The 17,507-nt window shown below is 46.6% G+C and overlaps 1 protein-coding gene and 1 pseudogene across 2 annotated transcripts in view; both read right to left on the reverse strand.

Moving 5' to 3' along the window:
- Window positions 1-682: 682 nt before the first annotated feature.
- LOC116463644 (CREB-regulated transcription coactivator 3) overlaps window positions 683-17,507 on the reverse strand; it is a 116,160-nt gene continuing 99,335 nt past the window's right edge. The window contains exons 11-15 of one of the 2 annotated variants that reach the window (XM_032146820.2): window positions 16,143-16,441; window positions 7,350-7,550; window positions 7,181-7,261; window positions 4,795-4,897; window positions 683-4,042 (exon numbers count right to left, since the gene is read on the reverse strand). In XM_032146820.2, coding sequence (XP_032002711.1) covers window positions 3,837-4,042; window positions 4,795-4,897; window positions 7,181-7,261; window positions 7,350-7,550; window positions 16,143-16,441 — 890 coding nt within the window. In that variant the 3' untranslated portion in view covers window positions 683-3,836. Of the gene's footprint in view, window positions 4,046-4,794; window positions 4,898-7,180; window positions 7,262-7,349; window positions 7,551-16,142; window positions 16,442-17,507 lie in introns of both variants that reach the window. The other variant, XM_032146819.2, reaches the window with a different exon arrangement.
- Window positions 10,950-11,262, reverse strand: LOC116463645 (10 kDa heat shock protein, mitochondrial-like; annotated as a pseudogene).

Below are 17,507 nucleotides of genomic sequence, written 5' to 3' on the forward strand. Positions count from 1 at the left end.
GGTTGGGTCAGCACAGCCTGGAAGTGCTGGTTCTTCCCGCAGGGCTCCCAGCAACAGAAAGCTCAGCCCCAGTGATGTGGTGGCAGGTCTTGAGGAGGAGGAGTGGCGTGGTGGCAGGAGAAGGGACCTGAGGGTGTCACGGAGGCCACGAGCCAGGTGGGCCCGGGCAGAAGCAAGGGAAGATAAGAGAGGACGGGCAGGCTGAGAAAGAGGGGACAGGGAAGAATTCTCAGTGGGTCAAAGAACAGAGTGTGTATAGACCAGAGCGGAAATGGGGGCTCAGGAAGTTACAGTCAGAAACAGGATTTCCAAGTAAGATTTCAGGACAGTCACCTTTATGACAAGTGCTGGATGTGGCTGTTCGCGTTGAACCCTGCTGGGATGGGGGTCTGGGGAAGGGACAGGGCTAGAGGCCAACCCAGGACAGAGCATCTGGTGGAGGAAGGGCGGTGGGCAGGGGTGTGGAGGGGGTGCTGGCTGCGGGGGCAGCTGCCTCCAGCTAAGGGCACTGAGTGCCCCTCCACGTATAACAAGAAGGCCTGACCCGCAGCCGGTACAGGGCCTGCCTTGCCAAGGCTCCAAATCCTAGCTGCAGGCTGAGCCGTGCAGGAGGCGGTGAGAGCAAGGCTCCCCACCAACCCCTCACCCAAGTGAAGAAAAACCACCAAATGCAGAGACAACCTCATTGTGCTGCTTTTAATTACGAAAGATGTAAAATGATGCATTATAAAACTTGGAAGCAACTTTATACAAATTCCAATCTTTAAATATGGTTGAACAGGGTGCCCTGGGGGTTAGGACACTGGCAGGAAATCTGATTAGTTGCTGGGATGGTCCCATCCACGAAGCACTGGACACATGCTGGGAACCATCTGTGCATAAATCAGAAGAGCCAACAAGAGTGGGAATGGGAAAGGTCTGCAAATACGCATATGGACTTGAAGATCCAACACCAGCTCAGGTAATATACAGCAGGCGGAGGAGAAATGAAATAGGAGAAACAGGACAAAGGAGAATTCATGACATGATCAAGAAACCCTTCTCCTAACGCCCTATGTCCTAAAACCCACAACCATACAGAAAGAAAAAATGGAAATGCAGACAGGTTTTTAGTTCTATGCTGTTTAACTGCTATAAGTGAGAGTAGTACAATGGTCGATTTCTTGTGACAAAACTAAATATTGAAAAATAGTTTACTCTGAAGTATGCAGCTGCTTCAAATGCTGAGGACCACAACTGGTGTTGTTACAAAGGCCGCAGTGAGTGCAGGCTCATGTGCTGTGGGCCAGGGCGACCCTGCCTGTGGTGAGTCCTCCACACCTTCTAGGCAGAGTGGGTTGTATGATGCCCAAAACCTTTCACAAGAAAAGATCAGACTCATAGACCTAAGGACAAATTGAATTCAGTGCTGAACCATATTGCCCCCGGTGTACGCCCCCCAATCACTCCCCCTAGAGGCGTGTTTTCACAAGTCACCTGGAGAACGCCTGTGGGGCAGTAGGGTTCACTGTGTAGATCTTGGGGTGTCCTGTTGCCTGGCAGGGTGGCTGCTGTGCAGACAAACTGAACTGGGACCCGGATATGACGATACCCACGGGTAAGGCACTATGTGAAGAGTGACTATGCTGAGACCTCTGTTTTATAAAAACACAACTCTTGTAACATCAGCACCATCCCCTGTTGAGTGAGATTAGGTTTGGGAGCCCTTTGACACAGGAGCTGGCTTCTTTTGGAACACTGGGGTGCTGGGTAGCATTGCGACTAAAGGCTCTTTAACAAAAAGCCACCCCCTCTGAGATCCTGAGCACAAAGGGATCTGAAAGTGTAACTGGGAACAGGGCTGGCAAGGGCAGGCCAGCAGCCCTTCCTGAGCTGGAAGTCACGCGAGGAGGACTCTGGTTTATTTCCCAATTCCACAGCCAAGATTTGGGGCAAATGTGAAACAGGAATACTTGGATTCCAAAGGAAGGTGGAGGGGCACCCATGAGGGTTATTTTAAAGATGAGAGGCAAGGTCAGAAGACAAATGGAATGAGGTCTGGAGAGGCTAACCAGCCCAGGGTCTTGTGACGACGACTTTTACATAAGGGACAGGTGTGCCAGATTCAGACCCTCATTGTACAGCCTTGCTCCTCTGGGTGGGGCAGTCCAGCAACCCTCAGTACACTCCAGGGTTTCCTGGAAGGGCAATGGCTGTCCAAGCAAAGGTCCTGGCATCTTCCGTCTCTCCTTCAGGGTTCTCCTCTTCTCCACCCTGTCCTCTCACAGCCTAGACCCCTCCCCTGCAGTGTTCTGCCCCCTTCAAACCTACTGGCTTCACCCAAGTTAGAGGAGGCAGGCGGTGGTGGAAATCTGTTCCATCTATTTTGAGAAGATATTAATGACTAATGATGGTTCCATGAATTAGGCCTTCATTTTACTATAAACTATTTTTTCAACCTCAAAGAATGAATCTCTACTTGAAGCAATTTAGAGCCAAACATGGATCTGAGAAGGAAGATCTTCCTGGGTGGGGCCTAGCCAGGGTCCCTCAGGGCCCTCACCTGCTCAGCCCTTCCAGATGTACTCAGAAGACAGCTCCCACCCACCTGCGTGGAGCCCAAGGAGAATGCAGTGCCCGGCTTCACTGTGATTTGGTCACCTAGTGTTAAAAGCATATTAAAGTGCATGCTTCACCATAGGCACGAGTGCTAGAAAAGCTAAAGCTCTGAGAAGATCTGGCAGGGAAGGGGGATAGCTACAGGTGAGCCTGCCTTACGGCACAGCGGACGCACTCATTCATCATGCGCTGCACACATGGTTCTGCAGCACTCACTCCCACACACGAGCGTGCTGCCACGCACATGTTAGGTGCTACGGGTTCAACAATGAATAAGGCACTGTCCCTGCCCTCAAGGAGCTGAAGATCTAGGGGGGTGACATTAAACTCCCAGCCCACAGAGACACAGCTCTGGGGAGGGATAGGGAAGCTCAGTGAGTGTGGTTACGACCTCAGCAGCTCCCTCTGGCTGCTCTTAGTGGGGAGGTCTGTGCTTGTCTGGAGGCCACTGAGTGTGAGACACCTGCAGTCCCTGTCGTCCTTCCCCACCCCCCGAGAAGGAGCACAGTTCTCTTCAGGCTCATCAGTGCCAGGGGCCTCTTTTCAGTGACTGATAAAATGGTCTTCCTCTTCCTCTGGTCCATAAGGAAAAGGTGTACTTTTCTGAAGCAGCAGAAACCAACTGGGAGAAAATGAAAATTAGCCTTCAGTCTGCCTAACTCAAGCCTGCCCTCGGACTTGTGGTAAAAACTTCATGTAATTCAGGCGTGGGAGAGAGCCGTGGGGGCCACTCAGCCTGGGAATGTCCCCTGCTGGAGGGCCTCGCCCTCCGGGTCAGGTCAGAGGAGGCATCGAGGTGCCCTCTCCAGTGCTGCTGCCCGGGGCTGAGCCTCCCACTCCGGGCCCGCCTTGGGTGTGGACGGAGATCAGTGGTTCTGAGCACTACACGATGCTGCAGGGGCCTCCAGTGACACAGTATTTCCTACTCTTACACATCGACCGACTGGATGGCCAGTAAAAAGATGCAGTGGAGATGAGCTTCCCAGTTCATGGGAAGCTCCAAGCAGCCGGCCTGCTGCAACACGACTTTGGCCACAGGCGGGAGAGGCAGTACGAAGCTGTGTGATCTGGAGGAAGCCACAGTGTCTGAGATGGGACCTCATCTGAAAGCCTGGAGCCGTGGCATTGCTTCCTTCTATGTCAAGATAACGAAAGCCCGCGGTGTCAGCTGGCTCCATTCTATTCCATTCTATTTTGGCTACTGCAGAAAAACATTCTTCTGTTCCACTGCCTTCTGTTCACAGTCTGTCAGCTCGAAACGTCTCTTCAACAGAGGGGTCCAGCAGGCCCATGCTGGAGTCACTTAACATGTTGAGTCCGTCCAGGCTCAGGGGTTCAATCTGCAGCTCCTCTTCCAGTGGAAATGGAGTGTCCACGTTCAGGCTGACCTCAGGCAGGCCTGCCAGCGCGCTGTTGAGGTCTTTGAACAGGCTGGTGCTGGAGTCTTCTGAAAGGAGTGGCCAGAGGGGAAAACAGTGCGGTTAGGAGGTGTGAGGGCTCCAGGCTACTAAGCAAACCCAGCTGATGACAGTCCCCTAAACTGCTATCCCACACATCCTGACCACCCCCAAGCCCACAGTTCTTGCCCTGGAATCTACATTCTTGTCAGTCAGTTGCACAACTCCCAATTTTTGCAGGTTTTTTCCTTTTGAACAGTCATCAGTCACCTAAGATGAAATTTTTTTTTTTTTTTTTGAGACAGAGTCTTGCTCTGTCGCCCAGGCTGGAGTACAGTGGCACAATCTCGGCTCACTGCAAGCTCCACCTCCCGGGTTCACGCCATTCTCCTGCCTCAGCCTCCTGAGTAGCTGAGACTACAGGCGCCCGCCACCATGCCCAGCTAATCTTTTTTTGTATTTTTTAGGAGAGACGGGGTTTTGCCGTGTTAGCCAGAATGGTCTCGATCTCCTGACCGCATGATCCGCCCACCTCGGCCTCCCAAAGTGCTGGGATTACAGGCATGAGCCACCGCACCGAGCCAGATGACATCTTTCAGAAAAGGCTTTGACTACCAGGCCCACTGCCCTGTGTCACGGTCTCTGAGGCTGGACACCTGCATCTCAAAAAGTCAAGTCGACCCAGGGAACGTTCGCGTTTTGCTTTATATAATATTATGTTGTTTAAACTATCTTATGAAGGTTCCTAAACACACAACAATGTAAAAGCAGTAAAGAAGCTGAGGGGTGGCTCGCTCACCTGTCAGGATGGTGTTTGGGAGACTCCCGCAGTTGGAATACGGGCTTGGTCTCAAATGAAAAGAGTCCTGCAGTTCTCGGGAACCTTGTTGCACCAGAGGCACCTGGAAGCATCAAAGGTCACGTGAGGAAGGCCACACCTCTGCTTCCAAGGAGGAAGTGAGTATTGCAATGTGCTCCCAGAGCAAAACCTGACTTGCAAACTAATACATATTCCCTTCTTTCCAGGATCCCAGAGTGCTTTGCTCTTGTGGTAATGTATGCACAGTATTCTTGTCAGGCAGGCAGACGCTGGGGTGGAGGAGGGGTCCCTGAGGTCCACAGCGTGGTGACTTTTGCCCAGCCCACTAAACCATCCCAAGAGACACCAATGCTCATGGTTTCTGTGGCCCCTCAGACACCTCTCCCCAGCCTCACCAAGGCCTTTGCAAACTGCCTTCTGTGGGAACCCTTCAAAGGCGCTGTCTATAACCAAGGAAGTATGGACTCTTTTCTTCCTTGGTTGCTTTCTTCCTTTTTTTTTTTTTTTTAAAGATAGGGTCTCTGTTGCCCAGGCTGGAGTGCAATGGTGCCATCTCGGCTCACTGAAACCTCCAGCTCCCAGGCTCAAGCGATCCGTCCACCTCAGCCTCCCAAATAGCTGGGACCACATGCTACCATGACTGGCTAATTTTTGTAGTTTTTGTAGAGACAGGGTCTTGCTGCATTTTACTCAGGCTGGTTTCAAACTCCTGAGTTCAAGCAAGCCACCGGCCTCGGCCTCCCAAAGTGCTGGGATCATGGGTGTGAGCCACTGCACCTGGCCTCTTCCCTGGTTTCTAGAAAACTGAAAGTAGAAGCCTTTCCTTTTCACACTCAGAAGAAGGAAACTCAGGCAAGCTCTTCCCTATGAGAAAGCCTCTGTGAGGACTGGTTATAACTGGGACCAATTTTAGGTTCCTTTCCTGAAATTAATTTTCTAAGCCATTTGAAAAAAATGTCTCAAAAGAAGTTTCTATCATTTTTCAGGGAGACACTGATTCCCACCTAGACTAAAATGGCTCTTTAGGAAACGGAGGCAAGGAGGGTTGGTTCTTGCCACAATGTTCATCTGCGGCCTGCTTAGGAAACAGCTCTCTTAATGTTTTTATTATTATTATTTTATTTATTTATTTTGAGACGGAGTCTTGCTTTGTCGTCCAGGCTGGAGTGCAGTGGCACGATCTTGGCTCACTGCAAGTTCTGCCTTCCAGCTTCACGCCATTCTCCTGCCTCAGTCTCTCGAGTAGCTGGGACTACAGGTGCCCACCACCACGCCCGGCTAATTTTTTTTGTATTTTTTAGTAGAGACAGGGTTTCACCATGTTAGCCAAGACGGTCTCGATCTCCTGACCTCATGATCCGCCCACCTCAGCTTCCCAAAGTGCTGGGATTACAGGCGTGAGCCACCGCGCCCGGCTATTTTATTGTTATTAAGTTCTTGGCCAGGCGCAGTGGCTCATACCTGTAATCCCAGCACTTTGGGAGGCCAAGGCGGGTGGATCACTTGAGGTCAGGAGTTCAAGACTAGCCTGGTCAACATAGTGAAACCCCGTCTCTACTAAAAATATAAAATTTAGCCAGGTGTAGGGGTCCACACCTGTAACCCCAATTACTCAGAAGTCTGAGACATGAGAATCGCTTGAACCCAGGAGGTGGAGGTTGCAGCAAGCCGACATCACGCCACAGCACTCCAGCCTAGGTGACAGAGTGAGACTCTGTCTCAAAAAAAAAAAAGTTCTGGAACTGTTCAACCCTTTTTCCACTCCTTAATCCATTGGAGGGCCCAGTCCATACTTTACTGAATACCATTGAATACTATAAAATCTAGAATATTAAAAATAGTCAATGTTAGGGAGAAACTAAACTGTAAAAGAAAGTGGCCGAGTTGAAAATACCTTACGGAACGAACTCCCCTCACTCTCCAGGACTGAGCTCTCCCCAGGAGGCCACACACTGTGCTGGGTGCACCAGCCTGGGTGCAGGCAAAATGCGGCGCCACCTTCTGACTCTGCGGTGGGAGCAGGCGCCACACTCCCTATGCCTCAGTTTCAACATGAGGGCGCTGAGGAGGTGGGTGCTGTGTCCCTTCCAGTGTTCATGATTTTACAGTTCTACAACGAGAGCGTCATCAAAAGTCTCCTGCCAATTGTTCCAACAGTTCCTCTGCTGAAGCCTGATACTAAATAAGGCAGCCAGAGCCAGCATTTTAGGGCCAAAGAAGATGAAAGGCTCTTCTAGCCACAGAATACATCCAGAACCAGGGAAGTGGCATGTCTGGTCTGCTTGGTTCTGAGTTCTACACAATGAACAACCTAAATGGTACAGTTTATGCACCAAGGGAGGGGAAGGCAGGGGCGATCACCCACCTGTTGAGGAAAGGCAGGGCCTGGCCTCATGGACTGCTGGTCAAAACCCACATCTGGGAAGAAGTTGGTCAAAGATGAGCCCTTCAGGGAATAAGGAGAGGACCATTTAGCTTGGAACTCAGAGCAAAACAAGCATTCCCTCCTCACCAACGCTCCTGCCAGGACTCACCTGGGCCGGGAGAAGCTGAAAGTCTGACTGTGGCAGTGAGGAGGCTGCCTGGGGCTGCTGGGCAGGGGCCTCAGGGGCGCGGGGCTGCTGCAGGAGGGGCTGGGTGAGCTCCTGGGGTGCAGGGTAAGGGGGTGGCGGGGACACCTGGGCTTGAGCTTCTGTGGGCAGGAAGGAAAGTTGGCTTCGGTCTGAGGACACCATCTGCAAAACAAACACACAAAGCCACTAACGAGGTTCTGCGTTTCTGGCGTGAAGTCCTCTAGGATTAGGAAATGTCAGTGAGAGGAAGCCTGAGATTTTCCTCACCGCGGTGTTCTGTGCAATGCTGTGAGAAGCCCGTTTCTCTTCCTTCAAAGCATATCTCAAATTTTACTTCCCCACAAAGCACGTTCCATTCAATGACAAGTTCTATTGTCTTAAAAGAACTAAACAAGAAAACAGCCAATTTAACCAATTTCCTTTCAGTTTTCTCCGTGAAAATCATGTTTTGTTTTGTTTTTTTATAGCCGTGTCTTCTAGTTAAAAGTGGAAGATTGAAAAAGGCCCTTAGCTCTGCCATCCCCAAATCCTGTTAAAACAAGATACTACAACATTAACACGCAATAAGCATTAATAAATAACACTAAACAACAGCACAGAACACTAAATGACAACAAACAACACGAGGAGAAAGATAACGGGAGAGAAGAAAATGGCAACAAAAGCTGGAAAATGAGAAGCAGATGGCCCGGTGGTAACTGGCTTAGCAGAGCTGAGAAAACCCGATGCTAAGCTGGCAGTGAGGAAAAACCAGGAGGCAATCTCACTGACAGCACTCAATCCCCACAGGGCTCTGGGACTGGGGACAGCAGGGAGCAGGGGGTGAAGCTAAAACCAGGAGGTTCTGGTCAAAGTTTGTGTAAGGGGCAGTTGAACCTGCAGAGCCCTTGCCTTGAATGTGCTTCTGCGCACTGGCCCCCACCACCCTGCCGCCTGCCAGGAGACTGGAAGGTTCTACTCCCGAGATAACAAAACTAAGGGTCTCTGGATATTAGAAGGTGAGGCACTTTACTAAAACACAGGATTTAGAAGAAATTTCTTTTTTTTTTTTTATTTTACTTTAAGTTCTAGGGTACATGTGCACAACGTGCAGGTTAGTTACATATGTATACATGTGCCATGTTGGTGTGCTGCACCCATTAACTCGTCCTTTAGCATTAGGTATATCTCCTAATGCTATCCCTCCCCACTTCCCCCACCCCACAACAGGCCCTGGTGTGTGATGTTCCCCATCCTGTGTCCATGTGTTCTCATTGTTCAATTCCCACCTATGAGTGAGAACATGCAGTGTTTGGTTTTTTGTCCTTAAGATAGTTTGCTCAGAATGATGGTTTCCAGCTTCATCCATGTCCCTACAAAGGACATGAACTCATCCTTTTTTATGGCTGCAGAGTATTCCATGGTGTATATGTGCCACATTTTCTTAACCCAGTCTATCATTGTTGGACATCTGGCTTGGTTCCAAGTCTTTGCTATTGTGAATAGTGAATAGTGCCGCTATAAACATACATGTGCATGTGTCTTTATAGCAGCATGATTTATAATCCTTTGGGTATATACCCAGTAATGGGATGGCTGGGTCAAATAGTATTTCTAGTTTAAGATGCCTAAGGAATCGCCACACTGACTTCCACAATGGTTGAACTAGTTTACAGTCCCACCAACAGTGTAAAAGTGTTCCCATTTCTCCACATCCTCTCCAGCACCTGTTGTTTCCTGACTTTTTAATGATCGCCATTCTAACTGGTGTGAGACGGTATCTCATTGTGGTTTTGATTTGCATTTCTCTGATGGCCAGTGATGATGAGCATTTTTTCATGTGTCTTTTGGCTGCATAAATGTCTTCTTTTGAGAAGTGTCTGTTCATATCCTTTGCCCACTTTTTGATGGGGTTGTTTTTTTTCTTGTAAATTTGTTTGAGTTCATTGTAGATTCTGGATATTAGCCCTTTGTCAGATGAGTGGATTGCAAAAATTTTCCCCCATTCTGTAGGTTGCCTGTTCACTCTGATGGTAGTTTCTTTTGCTGTGCAGAAGCTCTTTAATTAGATCCCATTTGTTAATTTTGGCTTTTGTTGCCATTGCTTTTGGTGTTTTAGACATGAAGTTCTTGCCCATGCCTATGTCCTGAATGGTATTGCCTATGTTTTCTTCTAGGGTTTTTATGGTTTTAGGTCTAACATTTAAGTCTTTCATCCATCTTGAATTAACTTTTGTATAAGGTGTAAGGAAGGGATCCAGTTTCAGCTTTCTACATATGGCTAGCTAGTTTTCCCAGCACCATTTATTAAATAGGGAATCGTTCCCCTATTTCTTGTTTTTGTCAGGTTTGTCAAAGATCAGATGGTTGTAGATATGTGGCATTATTTCTGAGGGCTCTGTTTTGTTCCATTGGTCTATATCTCTGTTTTGGTACCAGTACCATGCTGTTTTGGTTACTGTAGCCTTGTAGTATAGTTTGAAGTCGGGTAGTGTGATCCCTCCAGCTTTGTTCTTTTGGCTTAGGATTGACTTGGCGATGCGGGCTCTTTTTTGGTTCCATATGAACTTTAAAGTAGTTTTTTCCAATTCTGTGAAGAAAATCATTGGTAGCTTGATGGGGATGGCATTGAATCTATAAATTACCTTGGGCAGTATGGCCATTTTCACGATATTGATTCTTCCTACCCATGAGCATGGAATGTTCTTCCATTTGTTTGTATCCTCTTTTATTTCATTGAGCAGTGGTTTGTAGTTCTCCTTGAAAAGGTCCTTCACTTCCCTTGTAAGCTGGATTCCTAGGTATTTTATTCTGTAGAAGAAATTTCACGATCGAATCTTAAGATCTCCACCTTTCTTTCCCAACCTGGCTCTCAGGATGCTGGAATCCAGATATGCTGAGGGTGTGACATTGGAAGAGTGTCCTTTAGGGAACCTGACAAGGCCTGAAGAGAGAAAGTCTTTTTTTTTGGAGACAGAGTCTTGCTCTGTCACCCAAGCTGGAGTGCAGTGGCATGATCTTGGCTCACTGCAACCTCCACCTCCTGGGTTCAAGCAATTCTCCTGCCTCAGCCTCCCAAGTAGCTGAGATTACAGGAGCATGCTAACATGCCTGGCTAATTTTTGTATTTTTAGTAGAGACGGGGTTTCACTATGTTGGCCAGGCTGGTCTCGAACTCCTGACCTCAGGTGATCCTCCTGCCTTGGCCTTCCAAAGTGCTGAGATTACAGGTGTGAGCCACCACGCCTGTCCAGAGAAGAACGTAAAACTTATGACACCAGAAGTTTCCCAAGGAAATGACCAAGCTAGATCATTCTACAATGAAGACCACACTCAGCAGGCCTGCCCACATACACAGAGCTGCCAGCCAGCTTCTCAGTGTCCTTATTTTTTCTCATTTACATATTTTTAGTTGGAAATGTTTATATCAGTACAAGGAAACAATTTTGGAGACACTGGATGTCATTAGTTATCATTAGTTTATTATAAAAGAAATATGGAAATTATTTACATGATGAAAGATTTCAGAACTTCAGTGGAATGGGCAGCTTCACATTGATGCCATTTTGACAGTGACTTATTTCAGTCTATGTACTTTCCAAGAATGTCACCATCTCTAAATAGGAAATAATCCTTGTCATCTAGAACTACTTTGGTGCCTCCATATTCTGGGAGAAGAACTTTATCTCCAACTTTCACACTAACTGGTTGAATCTCTCCACCCTTACCTTTAGAACCCGATCCAACAGCGACTACTGTTGCTTACAATACTTTTCCTTGAGATTTTTCTGGAAGCAAAATGCCTCCTTTGGTTACAGTTTCAGCAGCACTCCTTCCAACCAATACTCAGTCAAAGAGTGAGTAGAAGATACTTTCTAAACGCTTGTCCTGCCATGACTCCCTTCACCTTAGACTCATACTCTGCTCTAGTGTAGAGCCACAAGGAGAGAGCCCCTCAGTGTCCTGTTCTTAAACATAAGCAGAGCACTGAGGATCACCAGGCCCTGAGGAAACCATCTGCCATGAAAGTCAGAGGCCAAAGCAGACACACACAATCTTGGAAAGATGTGTGCAGGAAGAAGTAGTTGTGAAAAAGCAAAATCAGCATGAAAATATTTAGGCTACTAAGAAAATCCTTATCTATTAGAGATACATATTGAAATATCTACAATTTTTAAAAGCAGGGTATGGATGAAACAAGATAACAAGGCTGGCGTGGTGGCTCACACCTGTAATCTCAGACTTTGGGAGGCTGAGGTGGGTGGATCACCTGAGGTCAGGAGTTCAAGACCAGTGTGGCCAACATGGTGAAACCCCGTCTCTACTAAAAATTACAAAAATTAGCCAGGTGTGGTGGTGTGCACTTGTAGTCCCAGCTATTTGGGAGGCTGAGGCCAGGAGAATGGTTTGAACCTGGATGGCGGAGGTTACAGTGAGCCGAGATCACACCACTGCACTCCAGCCTGGGCAACAGAGCAAGACTCCGTCCCAAAAAAAAAAAAAAAAAAAAATGTTAATTGTTGAGGCTAAATGATGGGTATAGGAGGACTTGTATTAATGTTCTCTACTTTTATGCAATTTAGAAAAATTCTATTATAGAAAATAAAGATAAATTTGAAAAAAAAAGACCACTAAAAACCTCAGAGAGATAAAAGATGATATTGCATCTGTGGAATAAGTATGATGCTATTAAAAAGGAAGACTCAGAGAACAAAAAAGAACTCATAGCAATTTAAAAATGAGAGCGGAAATGGAAAACTTAACAGAAGGGGTGGAAGATAAAACTGAGACACTCTTCCAGAAAGCAAAGCAAAACAAACAAGGAAGCAACCAAAGAGAAGGAAAAGACGAGAGAGAGAAAATAGAGGAAAGTCCAGGATAGTCAACATTCGTAGAGTTCCAGAGAGAAAGAACAGAGAAAACTGAAGGGAAGAAATCATTGAAGAAATAAAGAACATTTCCCAGAAATGAAGGCTGTGAGTTTCCAGATTGAAGGAACCCACCAAATATGCAGGCTCACGCCAAGCCACATTATCTTGAAGTTTCAGAACACTTGGGACAAAAAGATCTCACAAGCCTGGGGCAGAGCCGGGGATTCCATGCAAAGTGTGAAGAGTCCAAATGGCACTGGATTTCTCAATAGCAACTTAGAAATGAATAGGCAATAGACTCCAAGGGAAAATTATTTCAAATTTAGAATTCTATATTCGGCCAAATAATAATTAAATGGCAGATCAAATAAAGACATTTTAAGTCACACAAAGTCACAGGCACACTTTCCTGTAGAGCTACTGGAGAATTTAGTTTTGAATGTATTGAGAGGAGATCTGCCCAACTCCAAGAGTTGGGGACTGAATTAGTCATATATATAGATAACCAGGCTCACAAAAAAAGACATTAACTTCCAGGAGGAAAAAAAAATTCTCATTTTCTAGTTTCATAGTATACTGTATGTCAACTCTGACTACATTATAACTATAAAAACACTAAATATTGAGTATTGCTCTAACCAAAATTGTAATAAATGAGGAGGGTGGGTAGGAAATTGTGTGTGTGTGCATGCGCGCACATGTGCGCACATATGTGTGTGGTGGAGTTTGGGGGAGAGTGGAAAGAGAACTAAATTCTAATCTTCATTGGTAGGATGTCATTAGATAATGCCTAACACCAAAAATGTAGAACCAAAAAAGCATCAAACAACATGGTTAGGCCGGGTGAGGTGGCTCATGCCTGTAATCCAGCACTTTGGGAGGCCGAGGCGGGGAGACTGCCTGAGGTCAGGAATTCGAAACCAGCCTGGCTAACATGGTGAAACCCCGTCTCTACTAAAAATACAAAAATTAGCCAGGCGTCGTGGCAGACGCCTATAGTCCCAGCTACTTGGGAAGCTGAGGCCCGAGAATCGCTTGAACCTGGGAGGCGGAGGTTTCAGTGAGTTGAGATCGCACCACTGCACCCCAGCCTGGGCGACAGAGCAAGACTCTGTCTCAAAATAATAATAATAATAATAATAATAATATGGTTATACCAAAGAGATTAGCTAAAATGGCTGACAGTAGCCATCTCTAGGCAGTGAGAAATATGCCTAACAGTGAGGGAGAAAGACAACTGTTTTTCTATAACAAGTCCTTTAGAACTATTTGACTTTTTGAACTATGTGCATGAATAACACTCACTTTTTAAAATTTCCTTTTTTTTAAGAGATAGGGTGTCACTGAGTTGCCAAGGCTGGTCTTGAACTCTGGGCCTCAAGCAATCCTCCAGCCTCTGCCTCCTGAGTAGCTGGGATTACAGTCAGAACCACTGTGTCCAGCAACATTCATTTTTTAAAAATCTAAATATTAAACAAATTAAAAACACATCTGAAAGGGGACACTCTGGCCATACAGTCTCCTTAAAATGTAGCTAAAAAGCAAGAATACTTTTAGATCTTATAAAATAATCTTGCAAAATAAAATTAAAGGCAATTCAATAACATAAGAACCACAAAAACAATAATTATGGACTAGCCTGGGCAATATGGTGAAACCCCATCTCTACAAAAAAAATATACAAAAATTAGTCGGGTATGATGGCGTACACCTGTAGTCCTAAGTACTTGGGAGGTTAAGGTGGGAGGATCACCTGAGCTCACGGAGTTCAAGGCTGCAGTGAGCTGTGATCGTGCCACTGCACTCGAGCCTGGGTGACAGAGTGAAACGCTGCCTCTAAAAAAAAATGTAAAAAATAAAAATTATGGCAGGGCACAGTGGCTCATGCCTGGCACAAGGCACACTGGCTAATTCCAGCCCTTTGGGAGGCTGAGGCGGGAGGATCACTTGGGCCCAGGAGTTTAAGACCAGCCTGGAAAATATAGGGAGACCCTGTTTCTTTTCTTTTTTAATTCTAATTTTTTTTTTTTTTTTTTTTTTGAGACAGAGTAACTCTGTTGCCCAGGTTGGAGTGCAGTGGTGCAATCCTGGCTCAATGCAAACTTCCATCTCCAGGGTGCAAGCAATTCTCATGTCGCAGCATCCCGAGTAGGTGGGATTACAGGCGTGTGCCACCATGCCCAGTTAATTTTTATATTTTTAGTAGAGATGGAGTTTTGTCAGGTTGACCAGGCTGGTCTCAAACTCCTGCCCTCAAGTGATCCATCTGCCTTGGACTCCCAAAGTGCTAGGATTACAGGTATGAGGCACATACCCAGCCCAGGGAGACCCTGTTTCTACAAAAAAAATTTAAAAAATTAGCTGGGTGTGGTGACATGGGCCTGTAGTCACATTTACTTGAAGAATCCCAGCTGAGGCAGGAGGATCGCTTGGGCCCAGCAATTCAAGGCTGCAGGGAGCCGTGATCGTGCAATTGTGCTCCAACTTGGGCGACAGAGTGAGACTTAAAAATTATGAAATGTCCTCTCACCCTTGCCCAAAAGAGATTACTCATACAATCAAGATGCCACAGCTAGTAATTGGTAAAGAGTAACTAATAACAAGATCCTCTCTCTGTTGTGTTCTGTCAACTCTTCCTTCTAAATCATTATTAATTTATGGCGAGGTGGTGAGTAGTTAATGATGCTATAATAGACAGAGGATGTGACCAAAGGTTAAAAATACATTCCTCGATGACTACGGTAAGGAGAACCACCTCTGAGCTTAGAATTTATAGGACGTTTCAACCCCTGTGTTTCTACAATGGGCTTTTCTTTCCTTTTGAGACAGGGTCTCACTCTGTTGCCTGGCTACAGTGCAGTGAGGCTACCTTGACTCACTGCAGCCTCGACTTCCTGGGCTCAAGCGAGCCTCCCACCTCCGCTCTGGAGTAGCTGGGACTACAGGCATGTGCCACCACACCCAGCTAATTTTTCCATTTTTTTGTATGGGTGTGTGACTTTTAAATGTGCCTCTTTCTCAACAGACTTCTTTTCATCCTTATAAGAGATATAATCCTCAACATACTTAGTATTTCATGAACAATGAAAGTATTGTTTCTCAAATCTGTAGACAATTAGGGAGGAGGTCTAATTCACTATCAAAGCTTCAAGAAGGTATTAAATGTTTTCTTTGGCTTTCCCCTATGGCTTAATGTACTTATAGAGTCAATGACTGATTTTCCATGCCAACTTTGAAATCCTAACCTGGTTTCCCTTAGTTGCCTTAGACTTATCTGGATGGCATTCTCTATATCCTACCGTTCCTCTCAACCCCAAGTTTGTGAATTAGTGACTATAGATTGTTCAACATTTGCTTAAAGAATAATCGACACAGCAAATCTGCTATTATTATAATAGAAAATCATTAATTAGGCTGGGTGCAGTGGCTCATGCCTGTAATCCCAGCACTTTGGGAGGCCACGCTGGGAGGATGGCTTGAGCCCAGGCATTTGAGACCAGCTTGGGCAACATATTGAGACCTTGTCTCTACAAAAAAAATCAAAAAATTAGTCAGGTATGGTGGTGCATGCCTGTGGTCCCAGCTACTCCGAAGACTAAGGTGAGAAGATTGCTTGAGCCCGGGAGGTGAGGCTGCAGTGAGCTGCGATTGTTCCTCTGCACTCCAGCCTGGGCAACAGTGTGAGACCCTTTCTCAAAAAAAGAAAAGAAAATCATGAATTCATTCTGCATTATTGACACTTCTGCTCTGATTTCACATATAAGAGCGAAGAGACTGCACTTGAGACCTCATGGCTGCTTGGTGTAATAACGAGTGTAACCCAAAATAGTAAAGAGGAGGAATGCACTTCCTATATCTTGCAGTCTGTTTCACTGTAGTGGCTGGTCTGTCTGTGTGTGCTTACCTGGGAGGTAGGATATGGGGCCAGTGGGCTGGTTGAAGACAGCTGTCTGCTAAAACCTTGATGTGCTTCGGGGCCAGGAGAAAGCGTGAGAGGGCTGACGGGAGGCTGCCGACGCCGAGACGGGCCACTCAGGTTTGTGGTGGAAAGAGATGGGTTGCTAAGGGAAAACAGACGGAGTGAAGGGTGAAGAGCAGATGCGTTGGGAACAGATGTCTGTGGGTGGTTATTTAAGGAAGAGGAAAGCACAGTCTTATTGAGTGTGGCTTGGATGGAGGGGTTACTCCGAGAACTCTGGAGACCTGGAAGACAACAAATTCACAAGTTACTTATAATTTCAGACCAAATCTTTTGTATTCCAAAAATGAAAGAAAACTGTCTACTGTCACATGCGACGATGATTCTGTAGGTAAAGGAGCCCCTGGACGCTCTCCTACAGGGACTGCATCCGATGCACCAATGGCAAGGAAAAGATGCCCCTGCACTAACAGAGATGGGCCACCAAGACGAGAATGATGTTTTCCCATGAGGAGGGAGATCATCTCAACAACCCCGAGGTGAGCAAAACTAGGTAACCCGGGTGGTAGCAGAGGCAAATGTTCCAGGTGCTCGGCCCAGACCCCGGGAAAGGACCCTAGGGCTGTACAACAAATTCTGTTTAGAGCCCCTGAAGGTCTCTGTCCCAAGCACACTGCCTGCATCCCCCACTACCTTTGGAGAACATCCTTTCACGGCAAGTCCTGGCCCTTGGGGAGCTGTCTCGGTGGTCTTTAATTACCCTTAGCACACCAGAGAGTCATAGGAAGGGACACTTCCCTGTATCTCCCACCCCAGGGTCCCTCTTTGATTTTCTGGTTCCCAGGAAATTGTTCGTCACAGTCTATTCCAACTCAGGGAAAAGGAAGTTTTTGCTGGTGCTTTATTTGGAGGACAGGGGTGAATTTTATCATGAGCAAGGAAATTTGGGAGAGATATTTTTACAGCGTAGGCTGCTAGGGCATGAGCTCCGAGAAGCTGGGGATCCTGTCCTATGCCCTGCTGGATCCTCAGCACCTGGCACAGGGCCTGGCATGGAGCAGGTTCGCCCAATGAATCAATTATTCGGCTGCTGCTGCTGTGTGTATCTCAACTGGCAATACCTATGTTTTAACCTTCAGCCCATCTTTCTTGTACTAGCAGTTGGGGTGAGCAGAACTATGTGTTGTTTTGTGTTGACAAAAAATTTAAGTGTTTGATAAAAATTACGAAAAGGAAGAAATGACAAAAATCCAGCAGCTGGCAAAATTAATTATTATCATTATTATTATTTTTGAGACACAGTCTCGCTCTGTCACCCAGGCTGGAGTGCAGTGGCATGATCTCAGCTCA

Source organism: Hylobates moloch, unplaced genomic scaffold (assembly GCF_009828535.3).
Source record: "Hylobates moloch isolate HMO894 unplaced genomic scaffold, HMol_V3 SCAFFOLD_47, whole genome shotgun sequence".
Taxonomy (NCBI): Eukaryota; Metazoa; Chordata; class Mammalia; order Primates; family Hylobatidae; genus Hylobates; species Hylobates moloch.